The sequence below is a fragment of the Rhinolophus ferrumequinum genome, chromosome 2 (genome assembly GCF_004115265.2).
Source record: "Rhinolophus ferrumequinum isolate MPI-CBG mRhiFer1 chromosome 2, mRhiFer1_v1.p, whole genome shotgun sequence".
Classification (NCBI taxonomy): Eukaryota; Metazoa; Chordata; class Mammalia; order Chiroptera; family Rhinolophidae; genus Rhinolophus; species Rhinolophus ferrumequinum.
The window spans coordinates 69,806,221-69,829,052 of record NC_046285.1 but is presented as its reverse complement, the minus strand read 5'-3'; the positions used below and the strand labels follow the sequence as shown (position 1 = coordinate 69,829,052).

Genomic DNA, 22,832 nt, shown 5'->3' with positions numbered 1-22,832 from the left:
ATGTAATGTTTTTCTGAAATTAATGGCAATGTCATCAAAATAGTCATCCATGTTTTCCCAAAGTAAGATGCTGTGAAATACCCAGGGTTATATATATTCAGGTAAAATCACAGGTTTTTCTTTTGTGTTTTCCATTATTATCCCCCTAGAAGCAGTATCAATACTGACTTAATAGCCTATACATTTGTTTGTATCAGAAACTGGTACTAGCATTGTTCCCTTTTGTTTTACTATTTGTATTGTGGTTTTGTTTAAGTTCATCTAAGATTGTGAGAATTATTTTGTTTTATATAATGTGATTGAACTGTTAAATTTAATGGCCAAATTTTATTTATTTATTTTTTGCTTACTTCTTTTTATTTTAATTTTCCCTTGAGTTTTATTGAGGTACACTTGACAAATAAAAATTGTATATATTTAAAGTGTGAAATGTGATGTACATTGTAAAATAATTACCACAGTCAAGTTAATCAACACATTTATCATGTCACATAGTTACCTTTTTATTTTATTTTTTTGGTGTGGTGAGTACACTTAAGATTTACTCTCTCAGCAAATTTCAAGTATTTAATACAGTATTATTAGCTATAGTCATTTATTCATCTTATAACAAGTTTATACCCTTTGACCAATATCTCCCCATTTTCCCTACTCCTCAGGCTCTGGCAACCACCATTCTGCTCTCTGGTTCTATGAGTTAAACTTTTTTATCCCACTTATAAGTGAGATCATACAGGATTTGTCTTTCTGTGTCTGGTTTATTTGACTTATTTCACTTAATGTCATCCAGGTTCATTTATGTTGTCACAAATGGCAGGATTTCCTACTTTTTTATGGCTAAATAATATCCCGTTGTATATGTGTGTGTCTTTCTGTGTGTGTATATATATCACATTTTCTTTATCCATTTATCCATCAGTGGATACTTAGGATATTTCCACATAATTGACTATTGTGAATAATGTTGCAATGAACACAGGAGTGCAGATATTTTTTCAAGATACTCACTTCATTTCTTTGAATATATATCCAGTAATGGAATTGCTGAATCATATTGTAGTTCTACTTTTAATTTTTTGAGGGAAAACCGTACTGTTTTCCATAATGGATACACCAATGAACATTCCCACTGACAATGTACACATTCCCTTTTCTTTGTACTCTCAGCAACACTTGTTATCGCTTGTCTTTCATATTAGCAATCCTAACTGGTATGAGGTGGTATTTCATTGTTTTGTGATATGCATCTCCCTGATGATTAGTGATTTGAGACTTATTCATATGCCTGTTGGCCATTTGTATGTCTTCTTTGGAAAAATGTCTATTCAGGACTTCAGTCCATTTTTTAAATCAGGTTATTTGTTTTTTTGCTATTAGATATAATATTGTTGTATGTAAAATATCCCAGTCATGAGATCTTCAAGAAATTTAAAACATTTCTTTTACTTTCACTATGAATAAGTTCATTCTAAACTCATGAATGTCTGTAATGCTTTAAGCTCATATCACCTCTAAGCATTTTAATTATCCTCAATGGAAAATGGACTTCAAAAGTTGTATATTTGTAGAAGTTTTCAAATTTTCTACTTTATAGAGTATCTGTTGGGGCTCAAAAAGGATGTTTTAAAAATAATAGTTTCCTCTATGCATATATAGAATTTATTGGTATTATTACTACCGCTGAAAATAATCTGAATTTATTATTGGTGGTGAAATTAAAATCAAATACAAATTTGATATATTTGGAGATTCAGGAATGACTTTAAGCAGTATACTTAAGATGAGAAAACAGGCAAAGAGAAGTTAATTTACTTGTGAAAGTCAAAGCTAGTAAGTGATGAAGCAGAGATACAAACCCATGCTTTTGATTATTTTATTTTCATATGTTTTGATACATGGTTGTTTAGATGTGTATTTACTAATATGGTTTGGTTCAACTCTACTATCTTGCTATTATTTTCCAGTGTCCCATCCATTATTTGGTCCTTTATTACTCCTTTCCCACTTCTTTTCAGTTAATTAAATATTCTTTAGTATATAGCGTTAAGTTCATTATTGGCTTTCTAGCTGTGCCTTTTATATTTTTAATCATTACTCTAAGGATTATAACATGCATCCTTAATTTAACACAGGCTTCTTAAGAGTTGATATTGTATTACTGCCTGTAAAAACTTTAGTAATAAAATTCCATTTGTGTTCCCTCTCACAGCCTTTGTAATATTATAGTAAAATATTTCATATTGAAATATGTAATCTTGTTATTTATTATTTTTACTTTAGATAATATGACAAAATGTTATTATTTTCCTTTAACTAGTCATTCATCTTTAAGTAAATTTTGAGAGGAAAAATAGTGTTTTATATTTACTGACTTATTTACCATTTCTGGTACTAGGCATTCCTTTTTGTAGATCCAAAGTTCACGCTATTGTCATTTTCTTCAGCTTGAAATATCTTCTTTATTATTCCCCAAAGTTTTAAGATTAATTTTAAAACTTTTATTTATATAAAGATATATTTATTTCACTCTCATTTTTGAAGAACATTTTTGCTTAATATATAATCTGCTTTGACATTATTTATTTTTCTTTCACCACTTTAAAGTTGTTGTTCTGTTGTATTTTGGCCTCTATTATTTCTGATTAAAAGTCACCTATTATTTGTATCATTGTTCCCTTGTACGCAATGTGTTGTTTTCCTTTGGCTATTTTAATATTTTCTCTCCATCTTGAGTTTTCAAGGGTTTCATTATGAGGTTCCTAAATGTGGTTCTCCTTGTATTTATCCTAATTGGAGCTAACTAGATTTTCCTTTTTTTTTTAAAAAAAAAAAACAAATTTGGGAAATTTCCAGTAATTACTTTTATGTCCTATTCTCTCTTTTATTTCCCTTTGAGACTTCAATTACGTGTATGCTAGATTGCTTGTTACAGTTCCTGAAAGCAAGTCACTGAAGCATTGGTTAATTTTTCAAAATCTTTTTTCTCTCTGTTCTTCATATTGGATAATTTCTATTGATTTTTTTTTCCAGGTTCACTAACCCTTTCTGTAGGAGTCTCTAATATGATGTTAAGGGTCAATCAGCACATTTTTTAAAATTTCAAATATTTTATTAATCTATGAGAAATCCCCATTTTTTTTTTTTTAATTCCCTGTTAGATTGCCATCATCTCTTCACTTACTATGACTATCTTCACTTCAAGGTACTTGAACCTATTTTTCACAGCTTTTTTATTAAAATCCTCTACTAATTCCAACATCTGGGTATTCCTGGGGTCTGTTTCTATTGACTGTTTATTTTCTTAAGTATGAGTGTCATTTTACTACTTGTTTTCTTTTATAGTAATTTTTGATTTTATGTTGGACATTTTGGATAAAATTTTGTAGGAAATCAGATTGTTCTTGCAAACCTGTTGAATTTTTTTTTTTCCTATCAGGCAATTAAATGATGAATGCTCTTGTTCTTGAAATGCTTGGTTTTAGTCTATATTAGGGCTGGTTTATTTTGGCTTTGAGCTTAACCCTAAGGTGTGGTTCTTTTTGAAGGTATGGTCATTGCTATTAAAGCATGGCCTTTCTGGGGTTTCAACTGAATGTGTAAGGTACTCAGTGAGGTCTTTTGACACTGGTACTCCAACGTCTTCTATTATTACAGGTACTCTAGTATTTCCATTTAGTACTTAGTCCTGTAGCAGGACATCTGTGCTACATGGAGTCCCACTCCTCATATTGGCCATGACCCTGCTGTAAATCCTTACACAGACACCTATCCCAACTTCCTCACACAGATACCTCTTCTTTCTCCTGTTCTGTAAATTACAGCTTTTCTTTTTTTTTTTTTTGGCAGACTAGTATTCCAATCTATGCATTCTTAGTTTAGCAAGACTGAAGTTTAACTTGCTCTCCACCTTCCTGAATTAAGGCAGAAAAATAATCCCAGCCAAAAGCTGAGGAATTTGTGGTGTTCATAATGTACATTTCTCTTCTGTCAAGGATCAAAGTCAATCCTGCTGTGACCGTTGTCCAATGTTAGACAACTGTAGTCTCATTTATTTCATCCAGTTTTATAGTTGTTTACAGAAGGAAGGCAGGTCCAATACCAGTAACTCTTTCATGGCTGGAATAAAAAAATTGATGGGTTTATACTCAATTTTCACAAAACCTTGTGAGATAGTATTTGCAAAGTAGGTACTATTATTATAATCCAATTTTGTAGAGAATTAAACTCAGGCTAACTAATGAGTAGAGGAGTCAGAATATGGCCCTTGGCAATCAGATTCCAGATTCTGTTCTCTGGTTCAGTATGCTATGCTGCCTCTGTAATATGAAATTATGTTTATTTCCTTCATAGCATGTATCACACTCTCTTTTTTCTCTTATATTTATTAATATTTTGTTTTTTAACTTTGTTTGCTACTTCGTCTACTGTATATAAATACCAGATATTTCCTGTTTGCAACTGCCTCCCCACTACTCTTGGTAGGCATTCAATAAATATTTGTTGAATGAATGAGTGAATTGTAAATGTCACCATTATAAATCAATATTGAAAATAGGATCTTTTCTATATACTTGGTATTTTATACTTCATTTTGCCTGCCATCTTGTGGCATCAAAATTTTTCAACAAAAACAAATAAAAATCTAATGGTGGGAAATATGCAAAAATTAGTTTCATGCCTCATTAGAATCTTTACAATTATATACCTCATGATATAATTATATGAGAGGAAAAGAGTCATACAAGAATTTCTACTCTTGATAAGATTGCAGTAATTAGAAATCAGTCTTAGGATGTTCAAAACACATACTGATAAACAATGACACTAGTTTGATGAAGTGAGCACAGCGTTAATGTGTTTGGTGAATCTAGGAACCATTTTTGGTTGAAGTAAAATGAAATGATATACATGTTTGCCATTTTCGACATGTTATTAGTAAAAAGAAAAAACATTTGTGTGACCGTGTTTCTCCACAAAAAAGACCTAGCTAGACAATCAGCCAATCAGCTCTAAAGTGTCTTTTGGAGCCAAAATTAACATAAGGCCCAGTCTTATTTTATTATAATACAAGACCAAGTATAATATAATATAATATAATATAATATAATATAATATAATATAATATAATATAACATAATACTGGGTCTTATATTAATTTTTGCTCCAAAAGATGCATTAGAGCTGATTGTCCAGTTAGGTCTTTCTTGGGGGAAACACTGTAATAACTATTTCTAGAGCCTTTGTATCACTTATTGTCGTATTTTAAATGGCAATACTCAGCTGATTATTTAAAAAATGTATCTTTCTTGAACTTAAAACTATAAAGTTTTAGTTCTTGTGGTCTTCTATAGGACAAAACAATATGCACTTATTTTTTTCAGAAACAAAACTACATGATGGTTTTAAGCTAATTTTTGCATTAATAAATCTCTTAGAGATATACAGTAGGTTTCACATTTACATAAAATTAAAGAAAGGATGCTTCAGTAAATGAATATAAATGCAAAAAGGAATATTTTAATTTTGATCCATGATTAATGTCAACCATCACAATGTAATAATACAAAAGAAAACTTTTGCATTCAGTGCATAATTAATGGTTGTAGGCTATTTATAGAGTGAGTATCCTGATTAATTAATTTAGAAATATATTTATTGATTATATTTCAGGATCTGCTTTTAAATCTGAAATCCTTGAAAACATTTTAGTATTAGAATAATATGCACTGACTTCTGCAATTCTGCAATATGACAAGCCCAGCAAAATGATTTATTTCACTCGGTGCATTATTAATTGCATGAATTGACTGTTTAACCTCTATTGATTTGCATTTCTTACTTAATGTTCAATTTAGAAACAGAAGCAAAAATTACTCTACAATAGAATAAAAGGATACAAAAATTAATTCTAGCATTATAAGGAAGATCATTTGATTATTCATCATTATATATGCTCCCTTTAGTAATTTTCAAGGTCTTGAAAGAGAACTCTGTTTTTAAACAAAAGTTTTTAAGTCTAAATAGTGAACTTACTAAAAGTAATACTTGCATCCTCAGGAACTGTATAATTCAATTGTTTGTTATATCTGGATTTTAGTGGAATTTCTGATCCATGTTCATTCCTTATTTTTAAAGTACTGAATAGAATTTTGACCTGACCATACCAATTGGAACCCTTTTATTATTAGAAGTGATTTGAAAATTCATCAAGCCATTCTGATATACAGGAGGTATTTGTTTTTTTAAGTGTAGGCTATATTGCTGGCCCTTCTTATGTGTAGTGAAAGCCATGAAGGTGATATATATAATTACTTTTTGCATTTCAATTTATTACTGTTTACATATGCATATAGATTTTCTAGGCTAATCCCAAATTCAAATATTTCTCCCAAGGTACTCACAAGTCACCCAAGTAGCCCAGAAATTCCAGTAGGTTGACATACTGAAATACATTTCCGGCATTGATTCTTTCAAATGGAAATGGAATATAATTCTTGGACATGCCACATGTCCTGATATTGGGTTTGGAAACTATGGTTGCGTAAAATGTTTCCAGAAAATATAGAGAGCTGAATTTTCTTTTGGTGTCAAATGGAATCTGCCTCACATTCTGTAGTTTAAGTCGGAAAATTTCTTTCAAGCAGGTTATCTTGTGAATTTCAAAGTGAGTTTGTTTTCTGCTGGTCCTTGATGTCAAACTTAAGCTTACAAGCTTAAGGTCTCCTCAGGGCTGCGAAGAACCTTGGGTAGAACTCTTACATCCTTGTGAGTGTGGAGTTGTAAGTAACTTGAACCATGTTGGCAGATCTCCTGCTTACATAATAGATCTTAATATAACTGATAGTTATGTTCTCAGTGGTTATTAACAGGGCAGGTATTTTGCTTTCATGTTTGTACTAGTTTTGCTGTTTGTGTCCAAAAAAAGTGTAGGATGTGACATCAGAGAATAGGCGAGACAAATGTTCTAGGTAACTTGCTCTAAGTCAGGAAGGGAGGGATGGAGGCATCATAATTGTAAGGAAAGAGTTATTTGAAAGGGATAACACAATCACTTTATCTTTGCTGCAGATTAAACTGATTATTACCCATGAGAAGAGCAAGGCTTTTAAGAAACAGGCCATAAGAGAGGAATATTTTTGTAGAAAAAAAGATATGCCTGGGTAACCCTGGAGATTCTAGGAAGTCACAAGATATGTAACGATACAGAGTTCTGAAGAGGAATAGAAATATGAAAAATCAATATTTAAGGACATAGATAAAGTGTTTCATACCTTTATCTATGCATGACATACTTTGAATCAGCTATGCAACTACCAAATAAGCCACAGACTTGCAAGTCTCTGCTTATGCGTCACAGTTAGAATTCCCTTCCACCATTCTCCATGTTTTGTGCAATTTTGGAAACCCTCTCATCCTTCAGTATCACCTCCTTTACTTACCTGATTTTCTCCCTTCTTTCTTCCTGCAGTAATTTGCTATTACAGTTATCTGCCTTTTTATTTTGCCCTGAATTATGAAATAGTTGTTTATGTCTATTTCTTTCATTAGGTTTTGAGATGACCTTTTTTTGTTTTGTCTTTAAGTTTAGACGGAATGGAAGATGATAATACAAGTTCACATAAAACCCTCTGCTTGCATAGATAGTACTTACTTGTGGCTATTAATATTTCATTTTACCTGTGAGCATGATTCAAGGCAAGGTCAGGTTTCCTCATCCGTAGATAGCATGTAACAAGCTTTGTCTCAATAAAACTTGCCACGCTTGCTATATCTTCAGCAGATGCTTCAAATGGCTTTCCCAGAGCTGCTCCTTTGCTGCAAAGCTTAAAAAAAAAAATGCAACACTTTAAATGTCCTAATAATCTTGGGATATAATTGATCTTTTAAATAAGCGAAACATATATATGTACACATACTTTTTCTAAACTACGAGTTAAATATTAAAATTTTGATTGTAAATTAAATAAATTGTTCTTGCTCACTATTATGTGACTATAATATAAAATAAGTAACACATTTTACTGTAAAATGCTTCCTGTAAAATATTTTAAAAGTATGATATGTCTTAAAGGAGTTCCATTTGCTAAGAATGTGTGTTTTAAAAATAAAGTACATAATAAGCAAAGATATTAACACAAAACCAGGCATAAATCATATTAAATACCAGTGCTTTTATGAAAACCCAGCTGAGCAATGATCTAGCACACTATCAAATTTGATTTAATGTAATAAGGGGTATCGGAAGTAAACTCCTAGGAGCCATTAACATCATCAGTGATTAATTTGAGTCTGAATCATATTCTCTAGGATGTTATTGAAGGAAAAGAAGTAAAAAATTATTAGAATTTATTGGCAGAGGACATAGTATCTGAAAAACATGGCAAGAATGTGGAATTCTTAGTAAAAAATTCCAGGAAGTCAATGGTTTCTGGGTACTATGGATAAAACTGTAGAAGAAGGAAATAATTATTCTGGATAACCCCAAACATTAAGAAGTGTCAACAATATGACAAGAATAGATCAGCACATTTTTTTTCCCCCTCAGTCTTTCCTCCTGTTCCTTGGAATCAAGGCTGATGGGTAAGAAGAAACTCTATCTTTTGTTTAGTGATCTCATTCAGGATATCTGCATTTTTGCTCCTTTCTGTTTTTATTTGTGTACATACTGGTGGAAATTTTCTCACCGGACATGCTAATATTTAGAGTTAATACCTATTTACATATACCTTGACATAAAATTTCTTACAATCTAAATCTTGTTTGTTTAAATGATATAGTCCAATTTTTCTTTTGCAGATTAAGTCAAGATTGGCTTGCCATTTACATTAATATTATTGTCAATTATTGTTTTAGTGCAGTTTAGTCGAGAATGGCTATATCCTATTCCAAAATGTATTTCTATTCTTACTTTTATCTAAAAACTAGTATAAGCTAAAGGAAAATTTAGGATCTAGGTGTTTAACATCCTTAGTTTGAATTGGTAGTTACCTGATTCTATTATCTTTTGCTGATATCCTGTCAATTCTTAGAATTCATATTATTTTTTAAACTCTTTTCCATTTTGATAGGTGAAAAATGTTACTTCACTTATTTGGTCAATAAATATTTATTGATGTTTACTACTTATTGCCAGACAAAAATTACTGACTTTACATTTTAATTTGCATTAGATAGGTTTTCTTAATAAATTTTGGCTATTTTGCTCTGTGTATATTCCTTGTATATTTCCAATAACGTGTTAATCTTTTTTTATTAATTATAAGAGCTCATCAAATATATAAGCTATTTTCCCTCTTCCTATAAAATTATCTATATATGACCAAATGTAAAGGTTTTTCCTCTCCAAATTATCATTTAGAAAAGTTTCAACTTTTATTCCTAGTCTTGTAAGTACTCAGAGTACATATTTTAAAACACTTTTCTCAATTACTTTGAAAAAAAATAAAACCCAAAGACCACTTCTGGAAAACATAACATGAAAGTTCTCAGTCAATGCTAACTTTCGATGCTTCATAAAGATTGCCTGATAAAAGTGCTAATAAAAGAGACAAACATTTAACACTAATTAATAACTATTCCTGAAGTCTGACCTTACAAATGTCAATGTGGTTATAAACACACCTTAAAACATAATTTAAGAAAGTATTGTAGCTTGAACACGGCAGCTTGAGACAGCATCTCTGCTCTTATGCCAATCTGCTCCCATAGGACCCAGAAATAACTAAACAGAAAGTTTTTCAGAAAATAAAAAAAGAATTTTGGATGGCATAGCTCTTTATAAAGTCCAAATCAGTAGGAAACAAAATGAGAAGAAATTGTGCAGTTTAGTTTGTTAGTATATCATTGTATTAAAATTCTGGACTTTCTGATTAATTTTATCTTCCAGATGAAATCAGCATATTTTTTTCAAGTCTTAAATACCCAAACCTCTTGGACTCTTCACATTATATACAAACAGAATTTTATAGAAACAAAAAAGAAACAAGCCACACACTGTGCTCTCTATCCCTTCCTGTCTGTGTTCCTCCCTGATGTGATGGAACAGACAAGCTTCCTTTCTCGGGCAAACGTACTAAGAGATGAATGTGTAGGTTATTCAGGGAGTAGATGGAGAGAAGCCTCCATGAGGACATTCAGATCCCAGGTGACAAGAGGAAGCCGACTTTCAGATTTAATAATATTAAAGGCTTTGTCTATGAACATGAAGACAAAATGAATAATAAATGCCTGCTCTTCTAAAGTCTGCAATATTCCCTACTTCTATGAGATGCAAGACCACAGAAGAAATAAAAATAATCAATCTCAGCACTAAAAAGAATACTTCATCAAACCAAACTATAAGAGAGCAGTGAAAGACAAAGATAATTTTTTAAATTCATATTAAGATGGAAAACAGGCAGCTTATTGGGTAGGTTCTATGTATATTTGTGGTAATCTTGGTGTATCAGTCAAGTATTATAGATAGAGAAATCTTAATTTTATCAAAGATTGCTTTACTTGTTCTTGTACATCTTTGAAATAATCTTTGCAACAAAACTAATATTTATGAAATATATTGAATATAAAGGTAGGATTATAGGTAAATGTAGACAAAATACTGATATCAAGATTATAATAAACATTCCAGATACTTGACTGAATTTTTAAACTTCTACAAAACATTTGTAAAGACAGAACAGTTAATGCTCCAGAAGGTGAAGGACTTTTCAATATGGCATGAATTTGTTTGAATGTAGAAAGAGTGACTTTGTACAAGTTATATTTGTTTAAAACTATACACTAAGTCGTTGATGGAATAAGTCATGGAGATAAGGGAATAGAAACTTTTAAGCTACCTGACAGAGTATATCAGTGAGAAGATTTTGAATTAGGAAAAAATATGTTCGGTGTTAATTTTTTATTTCAAAGTGAAGTCTAAAATACTTGTATTTTTTTAATGAAGCATGGACAGATTAAAAGCATAATACTTAAGGGAAAATACACTGAAAACCCTTATGGGTATAGTTGTTGTTTTGATGAGAAGCTAGGTATTAAACGAGATGGCAATAGTAAATTAAAATCACAAGCTCAAATTTTAATAAGAAAATACTTATTTTACAAATATATTTGATAATTTTCTGAAAACAAGATGATAATACTTTTTAAAATACTTTTTCTAAGGTATCTCAAAGTTTTTAAAGAAATAAATATCAAACCTATTCTTAGAAATTGTGTACATAGGAATTTCAAGTTTGTTTAAAAGCACAAATAAAAACAACATATAACCCATTAAAAGTAGAAATAACCAATATTAATTATTATGTAGTAGGCCTCGTTATTAAAAATGCAACCACACATTTTTCTTTAATTAGGATTATCATTAGCAACAGTGATATTACTAATAGGTTCTCCTTATATAGTTCACCTAGTATATTTCTTGTACATAATTTTTAGTGATCCCTTAAGATCTAAGACAAAATAATAAATCTTGGAAAATGTGGCATTACTTGAGTTATCAAATCTTGACAAATAAAGATATATATCATCCATCCAATCAGAAATTTTTATACTGTTATTGGAAATTACAAAAAAATAATAAAGATGGAGACTAAGTTACCCATAACTCTATTACCATGTATAATTGCCATTAATTTGGGCATATTTTCCTATATTTTTCATGTTTTTATATCATAATAAATTGTATATTGTATGCAATTTTAGCATTCCTTTTTATATGCTCTGCTTCTTTTTATATGTTTTCAATTAAAAATCTAAAATATATTGAATATGCTCATGTTATAATTATAGTTGGGTATTTCAATATCCCCTTCTCACAAAATGATAGAAATACTGGAAAGAAAATCAGCAAATATATAGAAGATATGAATAACACAATCAACAAAAGGATGTAATTGATATATATATCTCCCAACAACAGCAGAATACATATTTTTCTCAAGCACCCATGGAAAGGTTATTGATATAAACCATATTCTGGACCATAAAATAAACCTCAAAAAATTGAAAAAAAACACCATTGAGTCTATCCTTTTACTGTAATGGAATCAAAACTCAACAGTAAAAAACCTCCAAAGCAATCTATTTTGAAAATGAGTAAAAGACATGAATAGACATTTCACTGAAGAGGACATGCAGATGGCAAATAAGCACATAAAACGATGTTTGACTTGATTATTGTTTGACATCATTAGTCATTACAGAAATGCAAATTAAAACTACAATGAGATATCACTATCAGAATGGCTGAAATGAAATATAGTGAAACACCAAAAACCAAGAATGATAAGGAATCGGATCAATCACACATTGCTGCTAGAAATGTGAAATGGTACAGCCACTGGAGAAAACAGTTTCTTAAAAAACGAAATACACAACTACTACAAAACTCAACAGTTGCACTCCTGGGCACTTATTCCAGAGAAGTGAAGACATGGTTACACAGAAATCCACACGTGAATGTTTATAGCAACTAAATTCCTAATAGCCCCAAACTGGAAGCAATCTAAATGTCCTTCAATGGGTGAATATTTAAACTGTAGTAAATCCATATTATGGAATACTACTCAGCAATACGAAGAAACAACTGAGTGATACATGCAACAACTTAAATGAATCTTTAGGGAATTATGTGCAGTGAAAAAAAACCAATCCAAAAAGATTACATACTTTATGATTACATGACAGAATTACAGGCACAGAGAAGCAATCAATGATTGTGAGATGGGTGTTGTGGTTGTAAAAGGACAAGAGGAAGGAATCCTTGTTAGGATAGAACTGTACTGTATCTTGACTTTGGTGGGTGGATACATCAATCTACACATCGTAAAACTGAACAGAACTAAATACACCACAGTGCAAATAAAGCTGGAGAAATGTAAGATTGGTGGATTGTATCAATGCTAATATTCTGGTGTTGTTACTGTACTGTAGTTTTGCCAGATCTTACCGTGGGATGAAATGGCATAAAGAGTATATGAGATATCCCTGTTTATTTCTTACAACTATATATGAATCTACAATTATATCAAAGGAAAGTTTAATTAAAAAATAATCATGCTAAGATTTAGATGTATTTCATTTTATGCCCCTCCCCTTTTTAAAAAAGCACAATTATAGTAATCTTTAACTGAGGTTTTAGATGAGAAGCTAAATCCTATAGGAGGGAAAATTTTTTCTCATAGGTATTTCTTGTCAAATTATAGACTGATTTCTATAGTAAGAGCTAACAACTCATAATGAGGCTTGCTCTGAAGTTATAGTCAGAAGCCATTGTGAAAGGATGCATCGGTCCCCCCATATTCTCATTATGTGGTCTCTTGTCTGAGCACATTTGCTGTAAGATGAGGGTAGTGTTTAATGGTATTCACAGAGAAAAATTGGGAAGTCTTTTTGTAAAATGATTTCTGTATAATTGAGTTTTTTCATCATCTTTCAGTTTGCTAACATCCACTAGTAATTTTTTCAGGAGGGGATCTAGGGATGGTAACTTTTTTCTTGTGCATAGTTGAGAATATACGAGTATTTTTGCTGACCTTACACATGTAAATAATGTGGCTGAGTATACATTTCTTGAAACATAACTATTTCTCTGCAAATACATAGTTCTACATTTACATTATTTTATTTAGCATTCAGAAAAGAAGAAACATAATACTTTTTTTATGAAATCGTACACAATTTAAAAACACTTCCAGAGTTGAAATTTCTTCCTTTTCCCCAACATGTAGTATTTTTTTCCCTATCTTCTTGAAATTCAGATTATTACCATGAATTCTGATGTGTTCTATTGGTTGGTGCAAAAGTAATCGCGATTTAAAAGATTAAAAACAATTGCAAAAACCGCAATTTCTTTTGCACCAACCTAATATATTCATCTATTTTGCATGGAAAGAGGTAAGTTATTTGTTTTTCCTGTGTTTCCACACTCAGACTTTTTTTTTTAAGCTTAGAAAAGTTTTCTCCAGTTACATCTAATTATTGGTCCCATTCCAACTGCCACGTTTTCTTTCTTAAGAAAGTGATTCTTAAGTTGCTATTCCATCTCTATTCTTTAGGTTTTCTGATTTTTTGAGTATCTTAAGATTATCTGCTGCCTCATCAGCTTTATTTTCCCCTATTGGTTACTATATTTTTAATAAAAGCAATACTAGTGATAATAAATGCAAACATTTAAATAGTTAAATATTTTGTTACTAGCAATGTTCTGAGTGTCCTACCATGTTTCTCCGAAAATAAGACCGGGTCTTACATTAATTTTTACTCCAAAAGATGCATTAGGGCTTATGTTCAGGGGATGTCATCCTGAAAAATCATGCTAGGGTTTATTTCCGATTAGGTCTTATTTTGGGGGAAACACGATACATCTGTTACCTCATTTAATAATCACAATGTGAAGCACTATTTTTATGCACATTGTCTTCGTTCAGACTGCTATAACAAACTACCATAGACTGAGTGGCTTATAACACAAACATTTATTTCTCACAGTTCTGGAGGCTGAGAAATCCAAGATCAGGGTGCCAGTTTGGTCAAGTTCTGGTAAGGGCCCTCTTTCTGGTTGCAGACTACTAACCTCTCATTGCAACCTCACATGGCAGAAAGAGAGTGAGAGAGCTCTCTGGAGTTCCTCTTCAAGAACAATAATGCCATTCACGAGGGCTTCACTGCATTGGGGAGTAGGCTTCAACATAAGAATTTTGGGGGGACACAAGCATTCAGTCCATAACACTGATTTTACAGAGGAAACTGAAGTTCAGAGAGTTTAAGCAATCTGCTCAAGTCACAGAATAGGTATTTGGGATTTATACCTACATGTCTGCCCTACAGTCTTTAGTCACTACATCAGTGCTACACAGTGTCATTCCCTGAACTACTGATCCATGATGAGATAAGTACGGAAACAGAGAGTAAACATTTAGAAACTTTTAAGAAATTCTATGAAGAAATATCATGTCTGTTGACTCTCAAGATAAAAAAAATTAGATTTTTTTTTTATATATATATATATATATATATATATATATATATATATATATATATATTTTAAAAGATTTTATTGGGGAAGGGGAACAGGACTTTATTGGGGAACAGTGTGTACTTCTAGGATTTTTTGCCAAGACAACTTGTTGTCCTTTCAGTCTTAGTTGTGGAGGGTGCAGCTCAGCTCCAGGTCCAGTTGCTGTTGCTAGTTGCAGGGGGCGCAGCCTGAGCCATCCAGGAGGCAGCTCAGCTCAAGGTGCAGTGTTCAATCTTAGTTAGGTTTTATATTTTGATGTTTTATTTTTACTTATTTTTTTAGTAATTCTTTTCTTCTTTTTTTTTTTTTTTTAACTGTGTTTAATAAAGTATCAGTCCATAACAAACTGGGACAAAAACAAACAAAACAGGTTCTTCACCACTGGTAATGAAAAGAACTCTACTGCACTGTTAGAAATTTAGATAATTAAGAAATTATAAGTAAGGAAAAATATTCACAACTTGATTATTAAAAATGACCACGTTGATTTTGGTATGAGTCTATCTATCTATCTATCTATCTATCTATCTATCTATCTATCTATCTATCTATCTATCTATTATCTATAGCTACCTATTTGTCTATCTAGTTATCATCTATCTTTATCCTTCCATTTACAAAAATTATATTATTCATTATCCATACTATTATGTAAACTTATTATTTTATTTCTTTGAATATATGATGGACATTTCCATGTTAATAAATATAGATATACATTTAAATAACTGCACAATTTTAATAGATCCCCATTTAATGTTATCCCTAGTGAGACTTTCTCTAGTGACATTGAAAGTTCTCAATGTCATAATGGCCATAGAACAGCCTTGCAAATACATCCTTACCCACATATTTGAACATTTTCAAGTTGTGATGTCTATCTGTTATAATGAATTCTTACATATTGGAATTGCTGAGTTAGGAGAATACAATTCAAAAAAGTATTTTAGAATATACATCATTAAAATGCTCTCCAGAAGAGTTTTACACTTTTACCAGTAAGTTATTTAAGTTCTTATTTGTCTGTACTCTCATCCATAATAGGTCTTAGCAATGTTTTATCTAATTATTCTTTGGTAATCAGATGGGCTCAACCTTGCATGTTTATTGGCCATATATATGTGTATAATGTTTGTTCGTGAATTTATTCATTTTTAAACTGGGCTGTTCTCATTTTTATTGACTTATTTTCATTTAGTAAATATATAATTAGATTTTTTGCCAAATATGCAATTTATTTTGAGTTATGTTTATCACATTTTTGTATCAGGCTTATGCTAGCTTTATTAAACAAATTGGAAAGATTCCCACCTTTTGCAATACTTTGGAACATTTTGAAATAAATAGATGAAAAATATTTGACACTGGCTCCTTTTACCTTTTTTTTTCTTATTAGATTATTGTTCTGTTCTGGTTTTCAAAGTTTTGCATCAATTTTGTTAATTTATATTTTCCTAGAAAATTATCAGTTTAACTCAGATTTTAAAATTTGTCATGACAATCGAGAATATTGTATTTTCACATTTTAAATGCCCGTGTACTAGTGGTGTCATTCCCTTCTTCACTCTCGGTACTATGTAGTTTTTTGTTTTGGTTTTGTTTTCCTGTTTATTTCTTCATTAGAATTACCAGCTTGATTATTTTGTTTTGTCTAAAAACAACAAATTCTTAGATTGATTTATTAATTAGGCCATCATGCTTTCTTAATCACTAATTTCCTGGGTTTAATGCTGCCCTTTTCTTTTTTTTCCCCCTTCTGTAGTTCTTTTACTAATATCTTTAGTTGAATTCTTAGCTCATTTATTTTAGTTTGTCATATATATATATATATATATATATGTATATATATACACATATATATACATATATATATATATATATACGTATATATATATATATATATATATATATATATATATGTATGCTTCTGTATTTTACTCAGGGAAAAAAATAGCTTTTAAGAAAGTATGGGTTAACTATTATTCTTTAAAACTTTACCACATGCTTTTCTTAGCTACTTGTAAGACCAGACTGTTTTTTTTGCATATTTGTTAGTCATTTATATTTCATCATTTAAAGGTTGTGTGCTCAGATCCTTTAGCATTTGTCTTCTATTTTTTTACTATTTTTCCCGGTAATTTCTATAAGCTCAATCATGGAAGATTGATGTTTTGGCATGTTCTGCATTTCTGACCCCATCCTACAGAATTGAACTCCTTAAGAGAACTGCCTTTACCTGATGTGGTAGATGGTTTCAAGGTATGGATATCATGACAGCAGAAACTTAGTGTTGAAGAATCCTTCTTTGCTACAGGAGACAAATTTCTGTCTGAGAATGAAGCCGTATAAAAGGAATGAAGCCAAATATGGAGAAGCTAGAAAGCTCAACACTTAATCCTGAAGTTCTCTTGAATTAAAATATGAAAGATTTTCAAACAATTTTTAAAAAGATTTTAAAATAGTAAATATGAAAAGGGAGTATTCTTTTGGTTATTTTGAAAAAGTGAGATGAGGGAATTGGAGGAAATAAAGAAAATTATAAAGAAATTAAAAATTAAATTGCAGAATAAATTTTAAACTGGAAGCAATAAGTAAAGAATGAATCAGTGATAAAATCAAACCAGAAATGTGGAGGACAATCTCTCAAAAGTGAAAGATATTAAAACTCTATTACTAATGAATTTTTATAATTTCTAAGACTTTTTCATTTACTATTTACATTTAACTTCTTAGTATCTCCATGAAGTAGATAAAACAAATTGTCCAATTTGATAGATATTAAAACCTATGCTAAAAATGGTCTAATAATTTGCTAAAAATGGTCTAATAGTTAGTAGAAGAGGCTAGAACTAATAATTTATTTTTAATAAAAAGTTCTCTTTTTTCTACATCAGACTCATTGTCCTAAATCATTCTATGCATTTAAATTTTATTTTAAATCTTAGTACATAACACCTCTGTTAGACTTTCAGTAGGCCTTCTCATTACAACTTGCAATAATTTTCTTTTGGAAAATATGACTTCTGGACTCCACTTAAGTTTAATGCTTTTTTTGTTTTCCCCACCATGTAGGCTCTTTCAAAAGCCCATCTTTCTGTAAGAGACTGGTATATGCCAAATTTTTGCTAGAGATTGGCTTGGTGGTTTCTTCTTGGTCCTCCTTGCAGCGAACTCAGTGCTGTTAGACTTTTCTTATAGAATGTTCTTTGCCAGGAGAATTGGAAGGGAAAAATACCAACCCCACACAAACTTCAACCTCCAGAGTTCACTGCTCTTTCTTTCACCACCTCTTCAACTTCGTATCTCAAGGTGAAGTAAATCACTGCTTGTCTTGTTCATCTCCCAAATGTTAAAGGGATTAGCATTTATGCATAGATATAAAAAGAGAGGTACTAATAGTAGAATTAGGGAATGAACTAGCACTGAGAGCCCTAGAAATGAGTCTGAACCAAGTTGGGGAGTGCTGCATTCTAGTTACAAAAGGTCAGTGTCTCTGAATTGAGCATGCAATAGATATAGGTAATGATCTACTTTTATCCTCTGTTCTTCCTTGGGGATTTGTTTTTTGGAAATTCCACCTGGTCTTTGGCAGATCTTTGCAGTTATCCCAGTTTTCAGAAATTTCTTCATGTCTGTTAATGCATGTAGTGGATGACAATTAGGCACAACTGATAGTATCATGCTAAATTTTTCAATGGCATCTTTAAAGTTCCTTTTTCGATACCAAACTAAATATTCAGACTGTAAGGGTCTAAAAATTAGTAGTTTTCAATTTCAATAAATATCTTTTCCTATTCCCTTATCAGAATGGAAAGAAGCTCTACACTATAGAATAACACCTATTGGTTTTAAGATTTCTATCATCTTGTTGCACGAAAGAGGAATGAATAGAGAGCTCATCACTTGTAGCTTTCTACAAGTGAGCTACAAGTGGGAGAGACAGAGGATGTGAGGCTAAGAGACACAGAGAATTATGTTCACACATCAGCGGACTTAAAAGTACCATCAGGGTTTCAGAAACAATGCTTTTCAGCCAGGTAGGCCACGATGTGACCTCTATTAAATTTATGGCAATTTGAGATACGAGGTTACTCCCTGGGTGACAAGCAGTTGAATGACAGTAAAAAGTAATTAATCACTCCTACTCCTATTTGTTAAAATAGCTGTGCTTCAGTTTTTTTTCCAGGTAGCCTTCAAATAGAGGTGTGGCCACAGTGAGTTCATTCCACTGTATTTCACCTTGATATGAAGAGCCAGTAATTTGCTTATGCTCTGAAGCATGTAGATGAAACACATTAACCTTCAGTTTTTTTTCCAGGACACCCCTAAACTCCCGCTATCTGATGTGTAAAGAAGATTAGAAACATGGCAGGAGTGAGATGAATACAATAAATCTTCCTTTCTTCTTGCCCTGCATTTCAGCTCATAGAGGTAGTGATTTTAAAAGAAAGACAAGGTTAATTGCATGCTTATTTTAAGGTAGTTATTTGTATTACAAAGTAAATATCACATACAAAGTTAGCTCTTGTACAGTAATTATAATAGCTAGCATTTATTGAGTGCAGGCTGTGTTTGGCATTGTGCTAAGCTCTTTATATGTACTCATCGTGTCCCATTAGATATTGTCCTTTATAGATGGTACCGTATTAAATACTATTACTTCCAATTCTCAGAATTAGTTTAAGAGAGGGTAGTAACTTACAAGACAGGAAGTGCTAGAGCTAAGATTTGAAGCCAGATCTGCTGTCTTACCCTTACCTAGATCCTGTGTTCTTTAGATAGTGTGCTCTTCAGCTGGCCATTGATATTAGTCATAGTCGGATACCGGAAGGACCAATGTGAATCCCAACAGCTATCATTCACACTGCTTTCTTACTTATGACCACTTTATTCATATTCATATACTCAGTGATATATACATGTATATATATATATATAATGTTTATATATATAAAATGTTTATGTATGGAATACACAATATACAGGTATTTATATCTCACTGGGCTATCATTACGGAACTAGTAGGTTAGGTAGAAGAGGCAGATAAAGAGACAGGTCAACATTTATTAGGCAGACAGCGAAGGCATTTTTACATACATTAATCACTTAAGTCTTACAATCATCCATTTTATACACAGAGCTGACTAGAGGCAGAAGAGGCAGAAGAAGCTAGAACATGTAGAAATGGAGAGAAGGACTAGATAGTACATAGGAATGAGGAAAAGAACAGATGGTGGAGGTGCTATAGGGAGAAAGGGAGCATAGTTCTTGTCAAGATCACAGGATTCCTTGTCTGGGGTCCAGTGATGAAGGCCTGGGCTGGCAGCAGTGAGCAGCTTGGTGGGCCAATGATTGTCAAGTACCAGTTCGCTAGGCAGGGGAGTTTCTGATCTACTCCTCCATCCCCTTTGCTGATTGTCATGTACCAGTTCCCTAGTCAGGGGAGTTTCTGATCTATTCCTCCATCCCCTTTGCTGAAGAGCAGTAAAATTAAAATTAATATTTTGAGGGAATTTGTTAATAATTGGGATTTTCTGGGACTCTTGGTCATAATATATAAACTGCAGATTTTTCTTTTCCAATTTATATTCATGTTAATTGAATGTTTTTCACAGCCTCATTTTGTTTACATGGGGAGAGATGGGCTGTCCGAGACAGTATCTTTTCTTTAGAAATAGTGGGATAAACATACTGAGACAAGTGAGATATCAAAAAATTACACACTTTTGACAGGACGTAGTTTTCAAGAACTTAAGAATTAAGGGAATTAAAAAACAACAACATTCCACAAATTCATTGCCCTGTGATACATCACTTGATTTTATTTCCATGTTCTCTTTCAGTTTATAGCAGTATTAATCATTTTGGAGGAAACTCCTATGGAACAATACATAAGTCAGCAATTGCCATGAAAGCACTGCAAACTCACTGGATACACAAATATGCAATTATTTCTTATCCACTCATCTGCAGGTTGGCAAAGTTTGGCCAATCTAGGTTATGTTCAGTTAGGATTCAGTTTAAGATGATAGTTAACTCTAATTAATCTAGAACTTGTAACAACAGCTATCTGAGATATGTTTTTCTCATCAAAAGGGTGAGACAACTGGGCAAACATATTTAAAGCCTTGCTCATTTCAGTCCCACTAACATCCCATTGGTCAAAGCAAGTCACATGGCCAAACCCAAAGTCAAGGGCTGAGACCATGTCTGGGGTGAAAATGTATAATAAATTCTATGACTGGGTGGGGGTGGGGGTAAAGAATTAGGACCAACAACTTAAGTTTCTACAAGCAGAAAGATAGATCTATGTCTCCAAGAATTTCTTTTCTAAATTCCTTGTGATATACTATGTGGGTTACGACACAGGATAAAAGTTTGGATCTCTACTCTTACTGTCCTTCCTTTTCTTTTAGTACCACAGGTTTCTTTAGGACAGAAACAGTTTCAAAATTGTTATGTTCTACAGGATCTTAAGGAGTTATATTAAAAAAAAATTTCTCAGATCAAATGAACTTGTGATATGCTTGACTGTAGGGCTACTAAAACTATTTAACATACTAATGCATATTGCAAATATCTAAGAGGAAGATATGGCATACAATATTTCACAGACTTATTTGACCATAGAATCCCATTCCTGCAACAAATTCTTTTTTTTAAAGAATATCTTGAGGGCCTAGAGTTTTGTGGATTTCATTTTGCAAAATGTTGTCCTAAGGTAACTTCCATCTTTCTTACTTCTTAGTTCAAATGGGGTTGACATCTGGTTAATACCCAATTTTGAGATAAATGTTTCTAAAAAGAATTTGAGAAGAGAAAGAAGCAAGCTTAGCACATCTGATTACAAGGCAATATAATTACATTATTGATATGAGCTGGTGTACTCTATTTCAATTTACATATTACCCATGCTATTTTTGAGTTGGTCAAATCTACACGTTTCACTTTCTTTTAAAATTCCCCCTATAAACATTTCAGAGACGATTAATGTGCTTATTTAAAGTATGTAAGAAATTAATGTTTGCAAATGTCAAGAGATTTCTATTTCTAGTCCCAGAAAGAATGGAGTTCTGGGGTCATTTAATCCATACGGTGACATCAGGTATAAAATTCAGGTTAGTATGAGGCATGACCAAAAACTATGGTGAATATTTAAATTAAAAAAAAATTATTATAGTAAGAGACACATTGCTATTAACCCCCCTCAAAATACTCCCCCTTGTTTTGAACACATTAATCCACTTCCTGAACACATTGCCACTTCCTGAAGCAGTTCTGGAAGTCCTTTTTTCTGTCTTTAGTTGTACTGTCATAGCTGCCTCGATGTCCTGAATCATTTAGACTTTGGGGAAGAGCCAGAAGTCGCAAAGTGCCAGATCTGGTGAATAAGGTGGATGAGGACACACTGTAAATTTTTTTGTTTTTGACAGAAATTGCCGTATATCAGAAACGATGTGCGACATGGAATGTTGTCATGATGGAGGGTGATTTACCGCACACTTTAAAACACAATTTCTCTGAACCGTAGCTCACACCCAACTGACTGCACCAAACAAGTTGAAATTTGTCACACACTGTTACAAAAGTTTGACCCGCCACTTCCTGTATTGAAGATCCCTGCCTTTCCATTGGGTGGCACTCAGTAGCAGCATTCACGGTATTTTGTGATCACACCTCGTATATTTTTTTTTTAATTAGCAATACCAATGGATATTTTTCTTCTCAGAATACATGTTTAAATTAACACCTTGTTGTTATACTATGAAGAATAACACCTTTTTAAAAAGAAACACCCATGAGGCTGGGACAGTTT

At 32.0% G+C, this 22,832-nt stretch overlaps 1 protein-coding gene across 1 annotated transcript in view; it reads right to left on the bottom strand.

Moving 5' to 3' along the window:
- The window catches only part of SPATA16 (spermatogenesis associated 16), a 234,513-nt gene that overhangs the window by 147,633 nt on the left and 64,048 nt on the right, over nucleotides 1-22,832 (bottom strand). The window contains exon 3 of the mRNA XM_033135364.1: nucleotides 7,678-7,823. Coding sequence (XP_032991255.1) covers nucleotides 7,678-7,823 — 146 coding nt within the window. The remainder of the gene's footprint in view (nucleotides 1-7,677; nucleotides 7,824-22,832) is intronic.